Source organism: Poecilia mexicana, unplaced genomic scaffold (assembly GCF_051168715.1).
Source record: "Poecilia mexicana isolate PSO_F unplaced genomic scaffold, ASM5116871v1 scaffold_8, whole genome shotgun sequence".
Taxonomy (NCBI): Eukaryota; Metazoa; Chordata; class Actinopteri; order Cyprinodontiformes; family Poeciliidae; genus Poecilia; species Poecilia mexicana.
This window is the reverse complement of record NW_028263377.1, coordinates 24,383,759-24,401,123: the sequence shown is the minus strand read 5'-3', so window position 1 is coordinate 24,401,123 and position 17,365 is coordinate 24,383,759. Positions and strand designations below refer to the sequence as shown.

The following is a 17,365-nucleotide window of genomic DNA, read 5'->3' as shown; positions in this document are numbered from 1 at the left end:
CAGACAAATCATCTTAATTTTAGCTTCAGCCAATAAAGGACGAAGCTCTTATGGTGGTTGATGGCTTGCTCAGATGACTTTAATAAATCATCTCATCAGTTCCGGCCTTCTCAAAATTCACTGAATGCTACAATTATTAAATAAAAAAAACCTCCAAGCTAACACAATTTGTTATAGACATCTTCTCTTTCAAAAACAAAAATTGCTAAGAGTTTGACTTTATTCTGTCTGATATTTTAGCTTTTACTGCTTTCTTTCTATATTATCTGAAATAAAGAAAGAAAGCAGCTTTGGCATATTTTGCAAAACTACTCCAAAAACTTGTAGATTGGAGTTTATCCAATCTACAAAACTGCAGAGCCCAGTTTTTAGGTAAAAAAAAAAATCCACAAAACTTGACAAATTGATTCCTGAAATCCAGATATTGAGTCTTGCAGTGTTTTACAATGTAAACAAAATCAAAACCGTCTGCTGAATATTTGCCAAAGGTGACAGCAAACTAAAAAAACAAACAGTGACATCCTGTCTGATGCCTGCAGACGCTCCGTTTGCTGAAAACATGAAACCACAGCAGACGTGTAAGAGACTAGGCAGCTTTGAACTTCCGTACCGTACTTGTGAAGCAAGAACCACATATATTTGGCACCAATCTATAACCCATCTCGTTTAACAGAAGAACCTCCAAGTCCTGATCCAACTGAGTCTTTTAAAAAGGTAGGCATTTTTTATGCTTTTTAATCCCAACAGATTTCACTAAGGCAGAAAAAATAAATTGTCTGATTCAATTAAATTTATTGGAAATCCATCAAGAATAAATGTTTTGTAACTTACATTTACTTTTTCATGCATTTTATATTTATTACATGTTTATTACATGTAGGGTGGTGGCGGCTCACATCATATTTACATGCAGTGCCTGAAATAAGTTATTCTGAATCCATGTAAGATCTGAATCAGTTGAGTACCGGACCGGAGAGTCCAAACCAACAACACTGAGGTTCTCCCACAGCCTGTTTTTATGGATGTCAATGAACACTTTGACTAGGCCAGTGTCTGTACTGTGGTGAGTTTTGGGGAATTAAAAGTGGAAAACTCACTGAACATATTAAAAACATCCAGGACTCATATTTCCCTTTTCCTGCTAAAACTGCACAAACATAATAACTCGCCTAAACAGAAACAGACTGAAACACATCAAAGTGACTGGTCATTGTTAAGAAACCGTTTCACTGTTGAAGCAGCTTTTTCAATTATCCTGATAAATCAAATGTTGGGGATTGGCTTGTAATTCTGCAGCACTGATTTGTCCACATTGTTATTTTTTCATCAATGGTTTTATAACTGCTGTTTTTATAGCCAGTGGGAAAACAAGTTCACAAATATGTTTGCTGAAGGAAAGTAATTCAAACTTTGGTTTTGCTCGATGCGAGAATTTACCCCTTTTACATCCCAGCTGACTAACCACAAGGCACCGACTGTCACACGACACGCAGACCTGCAAAGCGCGCACATGCACACACACACACGCACGCACGCACACACCCCCATATGCCACACGCAGATGCAACGAGAAACCAAGCTTCACAAACACAGAAATACTGGGAGCCAATCAGGGACAGGCACCTGCACACTCATGTTTGCATAATTAACTTTATGACACCAGTCATATCACAATAAATGGAGACAGAGCTGTTTGTATACAATTCCTGAAAATCAGGACTTTGACTTGATAATTTTGATCTAAATTACTAATTTTGTTAAAGGGGTTGGGCTGTTATGGATTTTATATCCGGTCGAGCCTCGGAGCAGCAGAGGAGCGTACCGCAGTCAGGGGCGGAGCTACGGGGGGCTGGAGGGGTGGCGGGCCCCTGGCCCGGGCCTATAAGGGGCCCGGATGCGAGGCAAAATGTGACGTCAGGGATCCAACCCTTTATCCTGTATCATGGCTGATGAGAGCTGGAGAAGGTGGGCCCACTTCTGTTGAGTATGGCGTATGTAGAAATATAAGGAGTGTTAACCCAGTAGGTTATATAGTAGCTGATCCAGTCATTCTTGACTCATGGCTGCTAAAAACTTTACCAGACCGACTGATTTTAGTGACTCAGTGGATGTAAAATATTGAATAAAATGTTGTGCTTCATGACTAGCTTTATTTTTACTCTTACATTTAACTTTATGATACACAAAATTACAAGTGGATCGTCCATACTGTCTCCAAGTGCATTCTGGGTAAATCTTGTCACCATCCATCCACCAGTCACTTGTACGTGAAGGAGCACACCTGCTGTTGCTGAGCTTACTATGTTGTAAAGTTTTGTTTTGTTTTTGCAAACAAGGAACATACAAGAACAACATCATAGAACACTAGTAACTACAAACACAGACACAACATCCAAGGGCTTTACAGAACATAGAACAATTATTTTACAAAGTCAAAATCAAATCGGTGCTCGAGGGTTGCAGTTCTTTAAGGACAGTTATGATTTGAATGGCTTTAGCATTTAAGCTTAGTTTTAAGGATTTGATATAGATATTAATAGAAGATCTGGAAATTAGGCTTTTGCTGTAAATATTTAGAGGTGTGAATATGATATTTACCATAAATAATAAAAAAGTTAACATAAAAATTCTGTTTTGACAAGATTACATTTCTCCATCCCAAACAAAACATTCTTATGTATTAAAAATAATAGAGATTTTTTTTTATGAAAGAAAACTGGCATATTTCTCCAGAATATTTTGGTGTAATTACAATCCCAAAAGAGATGAAGAAGCTTTTCTTCATTAATTTTACAGAAAGTACACATAGGGTCCCGATGTTTTAACAGGATAAACATTCTGAACAATTTTATAAGAAATTTCTCTTACTTTGTTATTTATTAAGTATTTTTTAGGAGCAACCAAGTCCACTTCCAATTTATATTTTCAAAAATGTTGGACCAAATGACTCAAGAATGACTGGGGAAGCCTACTAGACCAAACTAATATGAAATTTCTTAAGAGCATTATTCCACCAGTCCTCTCCAAAATTTAGACCCAGTTCAAGTTCCCAAGCTGCCTGAACTTTGGTACTGGGTGAGGAGTCAAAAGACAGAATTTCATTGTAAACCTTTAGAGATATACAAGTTTTGAAGAGGATCAGCTTAGAAACATCTCCCACTACAAACTGTTGAAAGGGGATGTGCCTCTAACTTGCACCATGGGAGATCCATAGATCTAAGCCAAATTTAAATTTTGTGGATGTGTGCTGCCCAATAACACAGTTGGAAATTTGGAAGTGACTGAATCCACCACTGAATTTACATCTGTTAAGTTTGGACTTGTTTGTAGCTGTTTTTTTATGTAGGCTGCTAAATGCTGAACATGTTCGGTGTTAAAGTTGTTAAACAGATTTTTGACAATAAAGAACACTTGAACTTGAACTTGTTGTGGTTTTTAGTGTGCAGGAGCTCTGGCGCCCTCTAGTGTGTATCTGTGCACATCGCTGCCAGAGGCCCAATCCTGCATAGAGGCAATCCTGCATAGAGGATGATGCCAATGGTTGGATGATTGTTACCAAAACCAGAGGAAAACCCAAGAATATTTAGCAGAAAAAGATTTAATCCAGTTTTTTAATTTTTCTTTTTTGCAGAATGGCATCAAAAGCAATTCAGATGGTTTTTGTGGTTCTCAACGCCGTTGGGCTGATTGGAGTCATCATCTGCTGCGCCCTGCCTGAATGGCTTGTGAGACATAATGATGATGATTCGGTAACAATATAATCAAAAGGCATTTTATGGATGACATTAGCATGATAGTTATGATTAGTTAACTTTTATGTTTTTTAATCAACTACTATTTTATGTGTTATTGTATAATTTAACCAGAATGTCTTTATAACAGCTGTTATAAAAATGCTGTAGAAATGAAATATAATATTGACTTTGCAGTTTTACGCCTCATCAGAAACGTACAGATTCCTGACATCATCTGTTCTTTTCTAAACTGTTTAAAGACTCAGTGATATTAATTTATATAAACTTCTGGTTTGGATGGGAGTTTTAAAAGATTCTCAAAGAAATAAACACAATTCTGACATCCAGTAAAACGAAATTCATTTGATTTTTCTATCAGATTTAATATCAGAGCATGCTTAATAAAGTGAATGTAAATATCTGTTTCTCTGTCTTTGGGTGGATAGGAAACCCATCAAGGTCTGTGGAAGGAGTGTGTGAAGCACAGAACTGGACTGCAGGAGTGCAGAACGCATGATGACTCCAGGTTATCAAATGAAATTCGTGCCTTCAGGAATTTCACCATCATCAGCTGCATGCTGGGTATTCTCAGCCTCCTCTTTCTGATCTTTGGTTCCGACTTCACCTCATGTGTTCAGAACCAAGACACCAAATCCAAAATGATCCTGGTGGCCGGAGTGGGCCTGATACTGGCCGGCCTGCTGGTGATCATCCCGGTCAGCTGGTTTTCAAATAATTTTAGAAATGCACCAAAGACAGTGAAGCTGGGAGTGTGCATTTATATCGGCTTTATAGCTGGTTTGATGTTGATGCTGATTGGAGGTCTGCTCTGCTACTTAATCAGATCCAGATCTAGCAGCTCTGGAGGAGCCGCCATCTTCTTCAGCAACAGAGCTTAATTTAGTGGCTTAATGGAAGGGACTGGTGTCCAACAGAATCCTGATACATAATGTATAGATAAAATATACTCGATACATCACCCAGCTCTAGTCCAAACAGCAAAATTTAGAGGCTTTATGGAAGGTACTGGAGTCTAATAGACACGTAGACAAGGGAGGTAATTTGGTAAAAACACAGAATACCAGAGATTTATCCATAGAATAACTGAATCAACATATCTCCATAATTTCATCCATTCGTAAAGGAAGATAAAAATGTATTCTCTAAATTTTTATTTCCAACATTTTAAAAGTTCTTTATTTTTTTTAGTTCATTTTGGCAAAAAAATTTTAAATCCCATATTTTTTTTCTTGGAAATGTCACTTAAACTTTGACATTCAAAAGAAATATTAAGATGTATAAAGTGTTTCAACATAACTGCACAAATAATTTTGTTTGCTAATTTAATCTCTCATACTTAATTTATGCCATGATTTCTTTATTCTATTATAGAACGCTACCAAGCAGATACGCCTCAGGAAACTATTTTATGTTTTTCAAATACTCTTTTCCTCCTATATTATTTTCTATTTACTAAAGTGGCTTTATTCATTTTTTTCTTTACAAAAATCACCAAAAACCGTTAAAGTTTTTCAGATACACGTTTTTGTAAAAAGAATAAAATGCATCAAAAAACACAGAAGACTTAGATTATTACTTTATAAATGAAGACGTTTTAAAAATGCAACAAAAATAATTTTAAACTACATAATAGAACATCTGCTGTTTAAATCTTATGCAGAAGAGTTGTCTACCTTTATTTATAGGTTAGAATGAAGCTTTAAAGAAAAGTTAAGGATATTAACCTTTTGTTTAAATATCAGGATGGACCTGAAATCCACCATAACCTTTACAAGTGAACTAAATGTGAATTTTTCCAATTGTAACATATAAACTTAAAATATTTTAAATAAATGTTTGCCTTTGGTACCAATAGTTTCTCAATAACTAATTTCACAATCACAATAGTTACTTTCAAATATTACCTGGTTGCACCCTTCTAATACAGTCAGGTTTCAGTTAAAAATAAAACCATTTCAAGTACAGAAGCAATGTTACATTGCAAAGATATCAGCTGTCTGCAACAAAGCCTTAACATGACAAATAGTGTTGAGACGCTTTACCAAGGTCGAGAAAGAGTCACACGCTGTTAGACAAAGGGCCCACAGTAAAGAGCTACATTTTTTATTCTGTTAGACCAGTGGTCCCCAAACTTTTTCCTGTGAGGGCCACATAATTTTTCCCTTCCCTGGTGGGGGACCGGAAATTGTTGACAGGGGGGAGGGGTCGTTTCTTGATTGATTTTTACCCAAAAAGCACATGGGCAAAACCCATGAGTGAAACGGTCACTGGGACTAACTAGTATATATTTCATTGAGGGAAAGTAACTATAATATATTAATTTCTCATATGTTAACATAAAGGCTTGTTTTGAAGTATAAGCTGCTACTTACAGGCATCGCTTCAAAGAACTGGAATGCGGCGTTCATAACAGACACGTGTTCATCTGCTCTACAACTAGCAAACAACCGTACTGATTAAATAACATAAAAGTCAAGCAGTTCCCCAAAAGTCCAACAGATGGCAGCAATGCAAAACAAAACACCCACAGTTTACAGGACACACTTCCTGCTAAAGAGCCCCCTGGTGGTTGAAGAAAAATCCACATATAAATGGGAATGTACAATAAATGAAAAAAAAAAAAAAAAAAAATCTGAATGCTCTTTGGTATTGTTCAGGGGGCTGGACCAAATGTGGAGGCGGGCCGGATCCGGCCTGCGGGCCATAGTTTGGGGACCACTGTGTTAGACACTAAGGTCCATTTCTCAGAGAAACAGAAACTTATCAGGGCCACAGAGACATGGTGTGATTTCAGGGAGTGTCTTCAGTCCATATAATCAGCTACCCTCCTCAGCAGCACAAACTGGCGGCACCTCTTACCCCTCACTCTGTGGTACGGAGAACCAAACTGGTTAATATTTGTGAACTTAGTGGACCGTTCAAGCAGTAAACATGCATAAAACCATGTTTAGCAACAACGGCGCTTGTTAATTATTCACTTTTGACATTTTTGTACCATTTTCTGTGATTTTCCATCTTCTTTGTTCAGCAAGCTACTCAGTGCTCAAATATCAGCGGAAGGGAAGCAGGAAGGCCTGCGCTCTAGGATGGATGTTGTGGGCGGGACAGTGCGCTATTTGGCAGTAGTTCATTGGCTGAGAGGAATGGTCAATGGCATTCCTCTTAGCCAATGAGGAATGCTTAATCCTTCCTAAGGGTTAAGCATCAATTAGCTTAATTAGCTAATCATGACGATAAGTCACCAGAAATAAAGAATAACTGTTTAACAACTCTTTCCACATTTAAGAGGGTTAATAGGATTTTTTTATAGTTATATTTAAATGTGGGTTACACACTCAGTCCTGGCACATTTAAGGGAGGTGAGAGTCACCAAAGTGCCACGTCAAATCATTCAAAGCTGCTGCAGTGACATGCTGCAGATCACTGCAGCAGATCTTTGCAGTGATCTGCTACAAAGATACCTGACCACACTGCCAGGCATATTCTTCAGCATCTTCATGGAGCGCTTACTTTCAAATGGGAACCAGTGAGCCTCACTTCTCGTCTCTGATAAGTCGATTCGTGCAGAGCAGAAATGATGGCTGCCAACACTGATGGAGACATCAATGAGAGCACGATGCATCAGCCACTGTTGTTATCAGATGAGCCTTTGGTGGTGATGATGTTACAACTTGCTCACTATCTGTCATCATGTTGCTTTAAATGCAAGATATTCCACATTGGTCTATAACGAGCTGAGAGGTTTTCTTCATGCATCTGTATGAGCAAATGGCCAGCAGTGTTTGTCGGAAGCTGCCATTGAGTCTGACTTTATTTTCCTTCCACAGTATTTATATTTTTGCTGGTCAAACATAACTTCTGTTTATGCATGAGAATAAACAGAAGTTATTTATGGTCAAGTATGAATGGCCATAAGCACCTTATGATCCACTTTCCAAATCCTCATTTGTAAAGTGAATAAATGAGGATTTGTCTACTTTGCAAAATGCATCAATATCTGCAAAACACAATTTTTAAGTAAATGGAAAAGTGTTTTGCAATGTAGACAACATCTAAGTTATTAAGGTACATCAAACTAAGAAGCTCACATCCTGTGTCTTACCACTAAGATGCCCGCAAACTGATTAGCTGATGACATAAAACTACAGTAAATAAAGGCAGACATATTTGAACTTCCTTATTCTGTTGTATTTAGAACCACATATATTCGGCACCATTTCACATTTTAAGATCCATCTTGTTTGAGATCAGAATTAACTGAAGAACCTCCAGCACCTGATCCAACGACATCTTTTAAAAAGGTACAATTTTCCAACTTCATTTACTTTTAAGATAAAAAATAACACAGGTTTTACAAAAACAGAAACAATAAATTAACTGAATCCATCCCAATGATGGAAAAATGAATACTTTTAACTAGAGGTGTGCCGATCGATCGGTCACCGATCATAATCGGGCCGATTTTCGTGAAAAAGTGCATGATCGGTGATCGGCGATCATTGTCTCTTTTACCGATACCGATCACCTACTTCTCATTTCGCAGCCTGCCTGTGCAGCTGGTCTCCTCTTTCCTTCACTCTGCGCAAACGCGCAGCAACAAATCCTAAGCGATGTGGAACTATAACGCACTGAGTGAATGGGGAAGTTTGCGTGTTGCAGCGGAAAATTGAAGGACGTCAAAATGCATCAACAGAACGAAGCTAATGTGGCATAAAAACAATGAGATACTTGACGGAGTTTGGCTACATCGAGGCTCACTGCAGTAAAAAAGACATACGGAGGATCAGACAGCAGGTAAAGCAGCGCACAGCTACAAACACTCACCCGGATTAGCATGACGGTCAGAAAGCTAAACAAATAACCCGCAAAATTATTTGTCTTCGAGCTGCGATGTAAGACGCTGGTTCTGCTCTCGCTGTTGAACCGCTGCTACGCTACAGGTAGTAATATCTGACAGACGGAGCGCCGCTTCTGCTCCACCTGGTAGTGACTCTCACACCGAACCTGTTTAAAGCTGCAGCATCTAACTAAAAAAATACATTTTACATACGTATTAAAACTGTCGCTGTCCTAACATGAGACAGATAATCTCTAAAAAAATAATCCATCTCCTCCCTGATCTGCATAATTACTGCGCTCAGTCAGAAACAGCCACTCAGAGCTAGCAGTAATCAGCTAGCCGCCATGCTATCAGGAAGTTTTCATTCAGTAACTCAGGATTGTTTATTGTAATGGATCCTGTATTTGCCTTTGAATGTTAAGTTTTATACTTGAATTTTTTTGGCAGTGTTGAGAGGTTTTATTTTGGCTCTTTGCATTATTTAGCCTCTTCAGAGCCTTCATATGTTATCAGTCTGTTAAAGATCGTATTATCAATAGCAGTACAATTTGCACAAAGCCTGTTTTGTTTAGTTTTCTTCTTGGAAAAAGTTATTAAAAACAAGTTTTTGTCTAAATTAAGGTGAATTCATGGTTCCTTTTTCCACATAATGTAACCTGTAGTGTTTATGATAAAAAATAAATAATAATTATGTGATCGGTATCGGTGATCGGTATCGGTAGGAAAAAACCTGATCGGCACATCTCTACTTTTAACTTAATCATTTTTTATTTAATATTTTATACTTTTCAGTGTTATGAGGGTTTATTTGATGGAGGACGGTAATGGTGGGTCACCTCAGATTTGGTTTCAGTAAAATAATTTTTTACCTGAACTGAGCTTTAGGCATTTCTGTAGCTTTAATATCTGCATTAAAAGATGATTGAACTTGTTTTTGCACCTTTGTAAATTTTTCATTGTTCAACATATTTACCCCTGCTGCTCCACTTACTCATGCATTTTACTATTATTTTATTGTAAATGTGGGGGTGACAAAAGAAATGTTTCTCAAATGTGAGGTGGAAACATCTTCACATATAATTATTGCAACACCCATGTGTTTGGCTATTAATTCCTGATAATCAAGCGCTGGCCCGACTTCTGAATTTGATCTAAAGTACCTTTAATAATTACCCTGAGCATCAGGAAACCTTTTAGACTCTGCTGGTGTTTCCTGTCGCCCCAGGAAAAGAGGAAGGCAAAGGATTGATGACTGGCACCAAAGTCGTTAGAATACCAAGAATATATTGCAGAAACGTCTTTAGCTATTTGATTTCTGGTTTTTAGTGTTTGCAGAATGGCATCAAAAGCAGCTCAGATGGTATGCGTGACCCTCGGGGTCATCGGCCTGATTGGGGTCATCACTTGTTGTGCCCTCCCTCAATGGAAAGTGACGGCCTTCATAGGAACAAACATTGTGACTGATCAGGTAACTACAGATTATGATTCAGATGGCATCACAATGTACTTCATGGTTTAACAGTTGATAGTTGACATCATGATAGAAAATAGTCCATCTGGCTCTGCTCACTAACTTTGATATCACGGCTCCACAAAGAAACATTAACTTTGTTTTTCTTAAGTGGCTTCATGCTTTGGGTCATTATCCGTTTAAAAGATCAATTTGATCCCAAACTCCAACTTCCTATCTTGGAATGCTGCTTCACTATTTCCACATTGTTCTTTCCTCATGATACCACCTAACTTGTAAATAGGGCTGTGTAAAATATCGATTTTGCTATATATACCGATATTTTCTCTCCTAGAAAAAAAATCTATATTCATCCACAAGTATCGTAACATCCAACTGTCCCCTTGCTCACTCACTGCTTCACCAGGAGAGTGGTCAGGTCATCAGGCTTAGACTGATTCCTTCAGATGTTTAGTGTCAAGGTTAAAAAGGTATCAAACTATTCAGAGCAGGGTACTTGGTGCACTTTATTTACTTTACAAATGCATGTAAGCTACAGTTTGTACTATTTCAATTAAAAGAAACATGTTTTCTCACCACTTCTTTGATTCATTTTGTCCAGCTGTCAACTTTAAGTCTGTGTCCATGTCCCACCAGAGCCAGGTATTGTGTAGTTGGTGCTTTTTAATCAGTTTTCAGTTAAATTAATTCAATCCAACTCTATAACAGTCACAAAATGTCACCAAAATCATTGTGTCCCTCTAAAATCTTTCAGAAAATTGCAAAAGTGTATTGAATTGTATCATTTGCTGAATATCGCAATATATATCGTATCATGAGCAGAATATTGTGTATCGTATCGTATTGTGAGATTATTGTATCACTTCAAAAGCACTACTTTTGAACTGCACCAGTTCCTCTTGCTGCAAACATTAACTGAACGCTGGAACAGTTGGGCTTCTCCCCATTTTTTCTGAAAATATACGTAAAATACATTTTATACGTATTCTATGTAAAATAAATGTATTTCAGCACAGGACAGACAGTTTGCATCAACAAACACTAATTTGGCATTTCATGGTGCTGATGGCTTCTTCCTCTCTGAGTGGCCTTTCAGCCCATGTTTGGCAAATGACTCATTTTATTCCCAAAGAAGTCTCCAAAGTTTCTGGCACTTAGGAAACAGAAATAAATGTAATGTCTCTAATCGATTTAATATACAGAAAATATAGAACACATTTAATATTTTGTTTCTGTGTGTTTAGGTGAGTTATGAAGGTCTCTGGATGTCCTGCGTGACACAAAGCACTGGACAGCAGCAGTGCAAAATGTACGACTCCATGCTGGCGTTACCCTTTGACCTTCAGGTCGGCCAGGCCTTGACCTTCATCAGCTGCAACCTCTGTGGTCTCAGCCTCCTCGTCCTGTTTTGGGGTGCTGACTTCACCAGATGTGAGCAGAACAAGGACAACAAGGCCAACATCATCCTGGCCGGAGTGGGCCTGCTGCTGGCCGGCCTGCTGGTGATCATCCCGGTCAGCTGGTCGGCGCATACCATCATAAGAGATTCCTACAACCCCCTACTAATATCAGTGCAGAAGAGAGAGCTGGGAGTTAGCATCTTTATCGGCTGGGCAGCTGGTGTGATACTGATCCTGACTGGAGTTCTGCTCTGCTTCTTCGGCAGACCCAGATCCAGCAGCTCTGGTGGAACCGCCAGGTACTACAGTAAAAGAGCTTCAGGTCCAAACGACGACACAATTTAGAGGTTTTATGGAAGGGATTGGGATCCAATAGAGGAGCAGACAAGGGAGTTGAGTTGGTAAAAACCAGGAAGACGACAACAGAATTTTAGTTGTTGGTGCTCGAAGGCTTGTAGTTTGTATATATTAATTTCCAACATTTGAAATCTTACTTAAAATGTAACTTTAAAAAACATAAGCATAAAACAAGATGCAAAAATGTTGCTGTAATTTCTGTAATCAGGAAAATAAGATTTCATAATCATCTTTAGATAAAATTTTTCGAAGATAACTTAAATGACAACTGTGTTTGCTTATTTAATCTTGTTCTCTTTTCTGTCATTTCTTTCATGATTTTTTAAAATTATTTTATAGAAAGCTCCCAAACAAATGGCCAACTGAGTGTGTTTCTCAGGTACTCTTCAGCTTCTGCACTGCTTTCAACTTACGAAACATTTACTATAAGTTGGTTTGTTGTTTCTTTACAATGATCACCATAGGTTATTAAAGCTTTGCCAGATAAGATTTTTCAGAAAAAGGAATAAAATGTATCAAAAAACACAGAAGACTCAGTTTCAAAACTTTGTAAGCACAATTTGTTTTGCTTAAAAAATAAATTAAACTAAGCAAGTTTAAAGTACATCATAGAAGATTTGTGGTAACCATCTGATGTTTTAATCCATTACTTTGATTCTTTTTAAAAGAGGAGTTGTCTACATTGATTTATAAGTTAAATTACAATTGGACAGGTTATTGGACTGAAATACCAGTCCAAAAAGAACTGGTATTTAAATCGCCCTCCTCATCACACTGTTCACATTCTGACACGAGACCAAGACGAACCCAACAACTGATCAACGGTACCTTGGTGTTGTGAAGCTTTAAACAGGAAGTTGTCAGACGGAAGAGGCCACTGAGCTTCAAGCGTCATCAGCAGGTTTCAACAGAGATGCAGAGACTAAAAGAGTCACAGAAAGACAGAGAAGTGAGCATCTTTTGGTCAAATCCCACACTGATGACCGCTTCACTGTAAACCAGTTAAACCAGATGATAAATGCCACTTGTAACACTCAAGCTACTTAACAGAGCTCAACCCAGGAATAAGTTTACCAAAACATAATACAACGTAAATAATTTAGATCAGAAGGTTTGGCTAAATAGAGAAGATGTGAAATAAAAAAGGCTCAGACTATTTTGTTTCACTTTCAAATCTTTCCTGGTTACACCGTTCTGATAATACAGATCAAGTTTCACTTCAAAATAAAACTGTTTTGATGTCAAAATCAATTTTGCATTTCACTAATCCGATCAAACATTTACAACAAAACCTTAACATAACATATAGTTTTCAACAAAATATTGTAAAGGATTTCTTCAATCCATGTTGGAAAAATATTACTCACAACGAACTTACAAAAGTGGAAATAAATCACGAACAGGCTAAAATAATTTGCTCACCAATCTCACAAGAGGACAGCGAAGCAGCACAAAATGGCGCCGCCTCCATTAGGTACACAGAACCGAACTAGTTAATATTTGTGAACTTAGCGCATCGTTCTACCACTAAACGGGCTTAAAATCATGTTTAGCTTTAACAAAGTTCACTAACTATTGATTTTATATCGTTTTTGTACCCTTTTCTGTGATTTTTCGGTCTTCTTCGTTCAGTTAGCGTGAACAGCACTGAAATAGCAGCCGAAGAAAAACAGGAAGGCCTGCGCTCTGAGAGGGACGTGGTGGGCGGGACGTTGCGTCATTTGGCAGCACCTCATTGGCTAAGAGCGATGCTAGTGTTTTTATGTGAAAAGTTAACCTTTTGACTGCTGATCATGACAATAATTCACCATAAAATGATGAGAATGACACACTTTCTTCTTGCTTTTAACCCTCTGCTGCATAAGTGGGTCATTTTGGCCCCGGTGAGGTCATCTTTTTGCAATATCTTTGTAATGAAAAGTTTTCATCACTTCATATTCCAGGTATTCCTCAAGAAACATGTTATTGATATCATGCAATTCAAATTTTTAATTTACCTTTTATACATTTTAAGAAATAGCATGTTTTATATCACTTCCCCATTCTTTCGTGAGAGGGTCCAAAATGACCCTCATTCATTTCCTATGGAATTTGATGGGAATCTTTGTTTCTTAACAGCTGTGACTGTCAGGAAAACATATTTTGTGAATCAAACACGCTGAGTCCTTAGTGTCACCTCTGAGTAATAATATTTTACACAGCAAGAACTCTTACATATAAGTATTATCTTTATTTTTTTATCTCACAAATGTGTGTGTGTGTGTGTGTGTGTGTGTGTGTGTGTGTGTGTGTGTGTGTGTGTGTAGGTGTCAATCATGCGTATTGTGACAGCGTTATTGTCACAAATCAACATATTACCCTTCTTCAAAGTTAGCCAACACTAGTTATCTAACCAACTGGCTAACATTACCACCTATACTTTATTGTGCATGTGTATTATTTGTGTGTGTGTCTCTGTGTGTGTCTGACATCCTGGATGAGAAAACCAAAAGAGAAAATGTGTTGAATGACATACAAAACCTGTTGAGTTCTAGGTTTTGTTCTTTTATCATCTCAATAAATAAAATAAAAAAATTCATAGCTATATAAGTAAATGCATAAATAAATGAGCTGGAAAAGTATAGCGTGCCTTCTCTGGGTCGGGGAGGATGTCCTGTCCCAAGTGGAGGAGTTTAAGTATCTGGGGATCTTGTTCACCAATGTGGGAAAAATGGAGAAGGAGATCGACAGGCAGATTGACGCAGCGTCTGCAGTGAAGCGGTGCTGCACCGGTCTGTCCTGGTGAAGAGAGAGCTGAGCCAAAAAGCGAAACTCCTGATTTGCCGGTCGAACTACGTTCCTACCCTCATCTATGGTCATGACATTTGGAAGGTATCCGTGATCTCGAAAGAATGAGGTCACAGCTACAAGCGGCCGATATGAGTTTCCTCCGTGGGGTGTCTGGGCTCTCCCTTAGAGACAGGGTGAGAAGCTCAGATATCCAGGAGGGACTCAGAGTAGAGCCGCTGCTCCTTCACATCAAGAGGAGCTTCTGGACAGACGCCTCTCTGGTGAGGTGTTCTGAGCATCTCCCACCGGGAGGAGACCCAGGGAAGACCCAGGACACGCTGATGATGTTTCTGAGCTGCCCTGGGAACACTTTGGGATTTCCCAAGGAGAAGCTGGAACAAGTAGCTGGGGAGAGCGAACTCTGAGCCTCCTTACTTAGACTGCTGACCCCGCGACCCGACCCCGGATAAACTGAAGAAGATGGATGGATGGATGGATGGATGGATGGATGGATGGATGGATGGATGGATGGATGGATGGATGGATGGATGGATGGATGGATGGATGGATGGATGGATAAATGCACACACATACACACACTCACATGCGTGATACACACAACATAATAGAATAGAGACAGTAATGTTAGCTAGCTTGGTTAGCTAGCTAGTTTCAAGAAACGTGCTCTTTCACACCCCCCCACTCATCCCATGCCCACACACACACCCACACACACATAATGGATGCTGACATTGTCCATTATTTGTCCATTATTGACATTCCATCATTGTTGTTGTAAAATTGATGTTGTTGGCATTTTGTTTTAAAAATGTTCTACAAATTGTCACAAATGTTCTACAAATTGTTCTAAAAATGCTTAAAAAAGTGAAAAATGAAAATATTTCAAACATGAAATAATTCCTGTGTGAAATAAAACACAGTAGAAAGTACCATACAAAACATTATTTTGAATCAAAATGACAAAAGTAGCAAAAAAAAAACACATTGATTTTATTCCAAAAAGGAATGAAAGACAGCCATGAAAGAAAAACACTCTAAAGCTGTGGATAGGTCTGAAGCTGTTGAAAACATTTAATGCAGTAAAAGTAAAAAGAAAATTAAATTTAGTTTTTTTTTTACAGTTTTATAAGAGGTACCACTTTGGGTCACACAGAATAAGAGCATTGGATTTTGCTGTTAATTCTTTTATTACAACTAGAAACTAGCTATCAGGCCTGAATATTGGGCGTAGGACGAGCTTAGAAACCAGCGGGCTCTAAGCTCCTCAGTCGTCACGGCCCCGCAGGCTCCTAGCTTCTGGTTGAATCGGCCCCACGGGCTCCTAGCTTCTGGTTGAATTGGCCCCGTGGGCTACTAGCCTCTCAGTTGCCACGGCCCCGCGGGCTCCTAATGTCTGGTTGAATCGGCCCCGCAGGATAGTAACTTCTGTTTGCCATGGCCCCGCAGGCTAGCATCTGGTTGAACTGGCCGCGCGGGCTCCTAGTGTCTGGTTGAATTGGCCCCGCAGGATAGTAACTTCTGTTTGCCATGGCCCCGCAGGCTACTAGCATCTGGTTGAATTGGCCGCGCGGGCTCCTAGTGTCTGGTTGAATTGGCCGCGCGGGCTCCTAGTGTCTGGTTGAATTGGCCCCGCGGGCTCCTAGCATCTGGTTGAATCGGCCCCGCGGGCTAGTAGCTTCTGTTTGCCATGGCCCTGCGGGCTCCTAGCTTCTGGTTTCCAAGGTCCCACAGGCTCCTAGCTTCTGGTTGCCACAGCCCCCCAAGCTCTGAGCACCTCGGTGACCAAAGCCCCCCAGGCTCCGAGCACTTTAATGCCCGCAGCCCCCCCAGGCTCCAAGCACCTCAGAGCCCACAGCCTCCAAGGCTCCAAGCCCCTCGGTGCCCACAGCCCCCCCAGGCTCCAAGCACCTCAGAGCCTAAAGCCTCCAAGGCTCCAAGCCCCTTGGTGCCCACAGCCCCCCCAGGCTCCAATCACTTCGGTGTTCACAGCCAGCCTTGGAGCTGTAGGGCTGTGGCGCAGACTCCTAGCGCCACAGCCCCACAGACTCCTAGCTCCTTCACTCCTGCAGCCCTGTGGTCTCCAAGCTCCTCCAACACTACAGCCCTTTTAAGGCTCCCTATCTGATAGTATTGTCCTTGCATGTGTCTCTGATTTTGTCAAGGCTTTTTTTCGAATCATTCGCCATCTTTCGCCAGGCCCCCTCCAACTTTTGCAGCAATGTTCTCAAAAGACTGTGATTTCCTCAACCCCTCTGGTACCATAATATCCGGAGTTGATTGTCTGTGAGCTAATCTCTGTATCTTTGCTCGTTCTACTGCCTCTCTTTCCAACTCAAGCCTTTCTTGAAGAGCTTTACGTTCCTCATGTTCTCTGGAATAGAAACATTTTTCTTCTATCCCCAGGAATTCATCTGTTGTATCAATGAACTCATTCCGCCTTCTAAACCTCATGGCAGCCTCTTTTCGCACCCAGTCCACTTCATCCATTCTTCGAGTAAGTTGCAATAAAGAGGGTGACAAGCAGTACATTTTTACCCTGTGAGGAGTCACAGAGAGCTTTCGGGTTGGGGGTTCTGGTTGTTCAGTCTCCTGAGGTGTTTTCCTGCCAGAAGCTTGTTTTTTAGTGTCGTCTGTGGATTCAAAGGCCTGATTAATCCTTTTCAGCAGATCAAAATTCTGTTTTAGCTCCATGTTCATTTCTTCCATTGTCCTGTACATTTGCTGTTCAAAATCCACCCAGGCTTTCTCATCT

General features: G+C 39.6%; 2 protein-coding genes across 4 annotated transcripts; both read left to right on the top strand.

Annotated features, from left to right (window-relative positions):
* The first annotated feature begins 601 nt into the window (after nt 1-601).
* LOC148158116 (claudin-4-like) lies at nt 602-6,386 on the top strand. 3 transcript variants are annotated; one of them, XM_088007762.1, is made up of 3 exons: nt 602-714; nt 3,632-3,749; nt 4,181-6,386. In XM_088007762.1, exons 2-3 carry the CDS (start codon nt 3,633-3,635, stop codon nt 4,631-4,633), a joined length of 570 nt encoding a protein of 189 aa, XP_087863888.1. In that variant the 5' UTR covers nt 602-714; nt 3,632; the 3' UTR covers nt 4,634-6,386. The 3 variants fall into 3 exon arrangements, with proteins under 3 accessions (XP_087863888.1, XP_087863889.1, XP_087863887.1); XM_088007763.1 differs by lacking the exon at nt 602-714 and adding an exon at nt 1,775-1,965 and having other exon boundaries at nt 3,632-3,725; XM_088007761.1 differs by lacking the exon at nt 602-714 and adding an exon at nt 1,779-1,965.
* On the top strand, nt 4,218-12,353 carry LOC106908076 (claudin-4-like). The gene is made up of 3 exons (XM_088007758.1): nt 4,218-4,316; nt 9,922-10,063; nt 11,311-12,353. The coding sequence occupies exons 2-3, from the start codon at nt 9,932-9,934 to the stop codon at nt 11,809-11,811; spliced, it is 633 nt and encodes a 210-aa protein (XP_087863884.1). The 5' UTR covers nt 4,218-4,316; nt 9,922-9,931; the 3' UTR covers nt 11,812-12,353.
* Nucleotides 12,354-17,365: the final 5,012 nt, after the last annotated feature.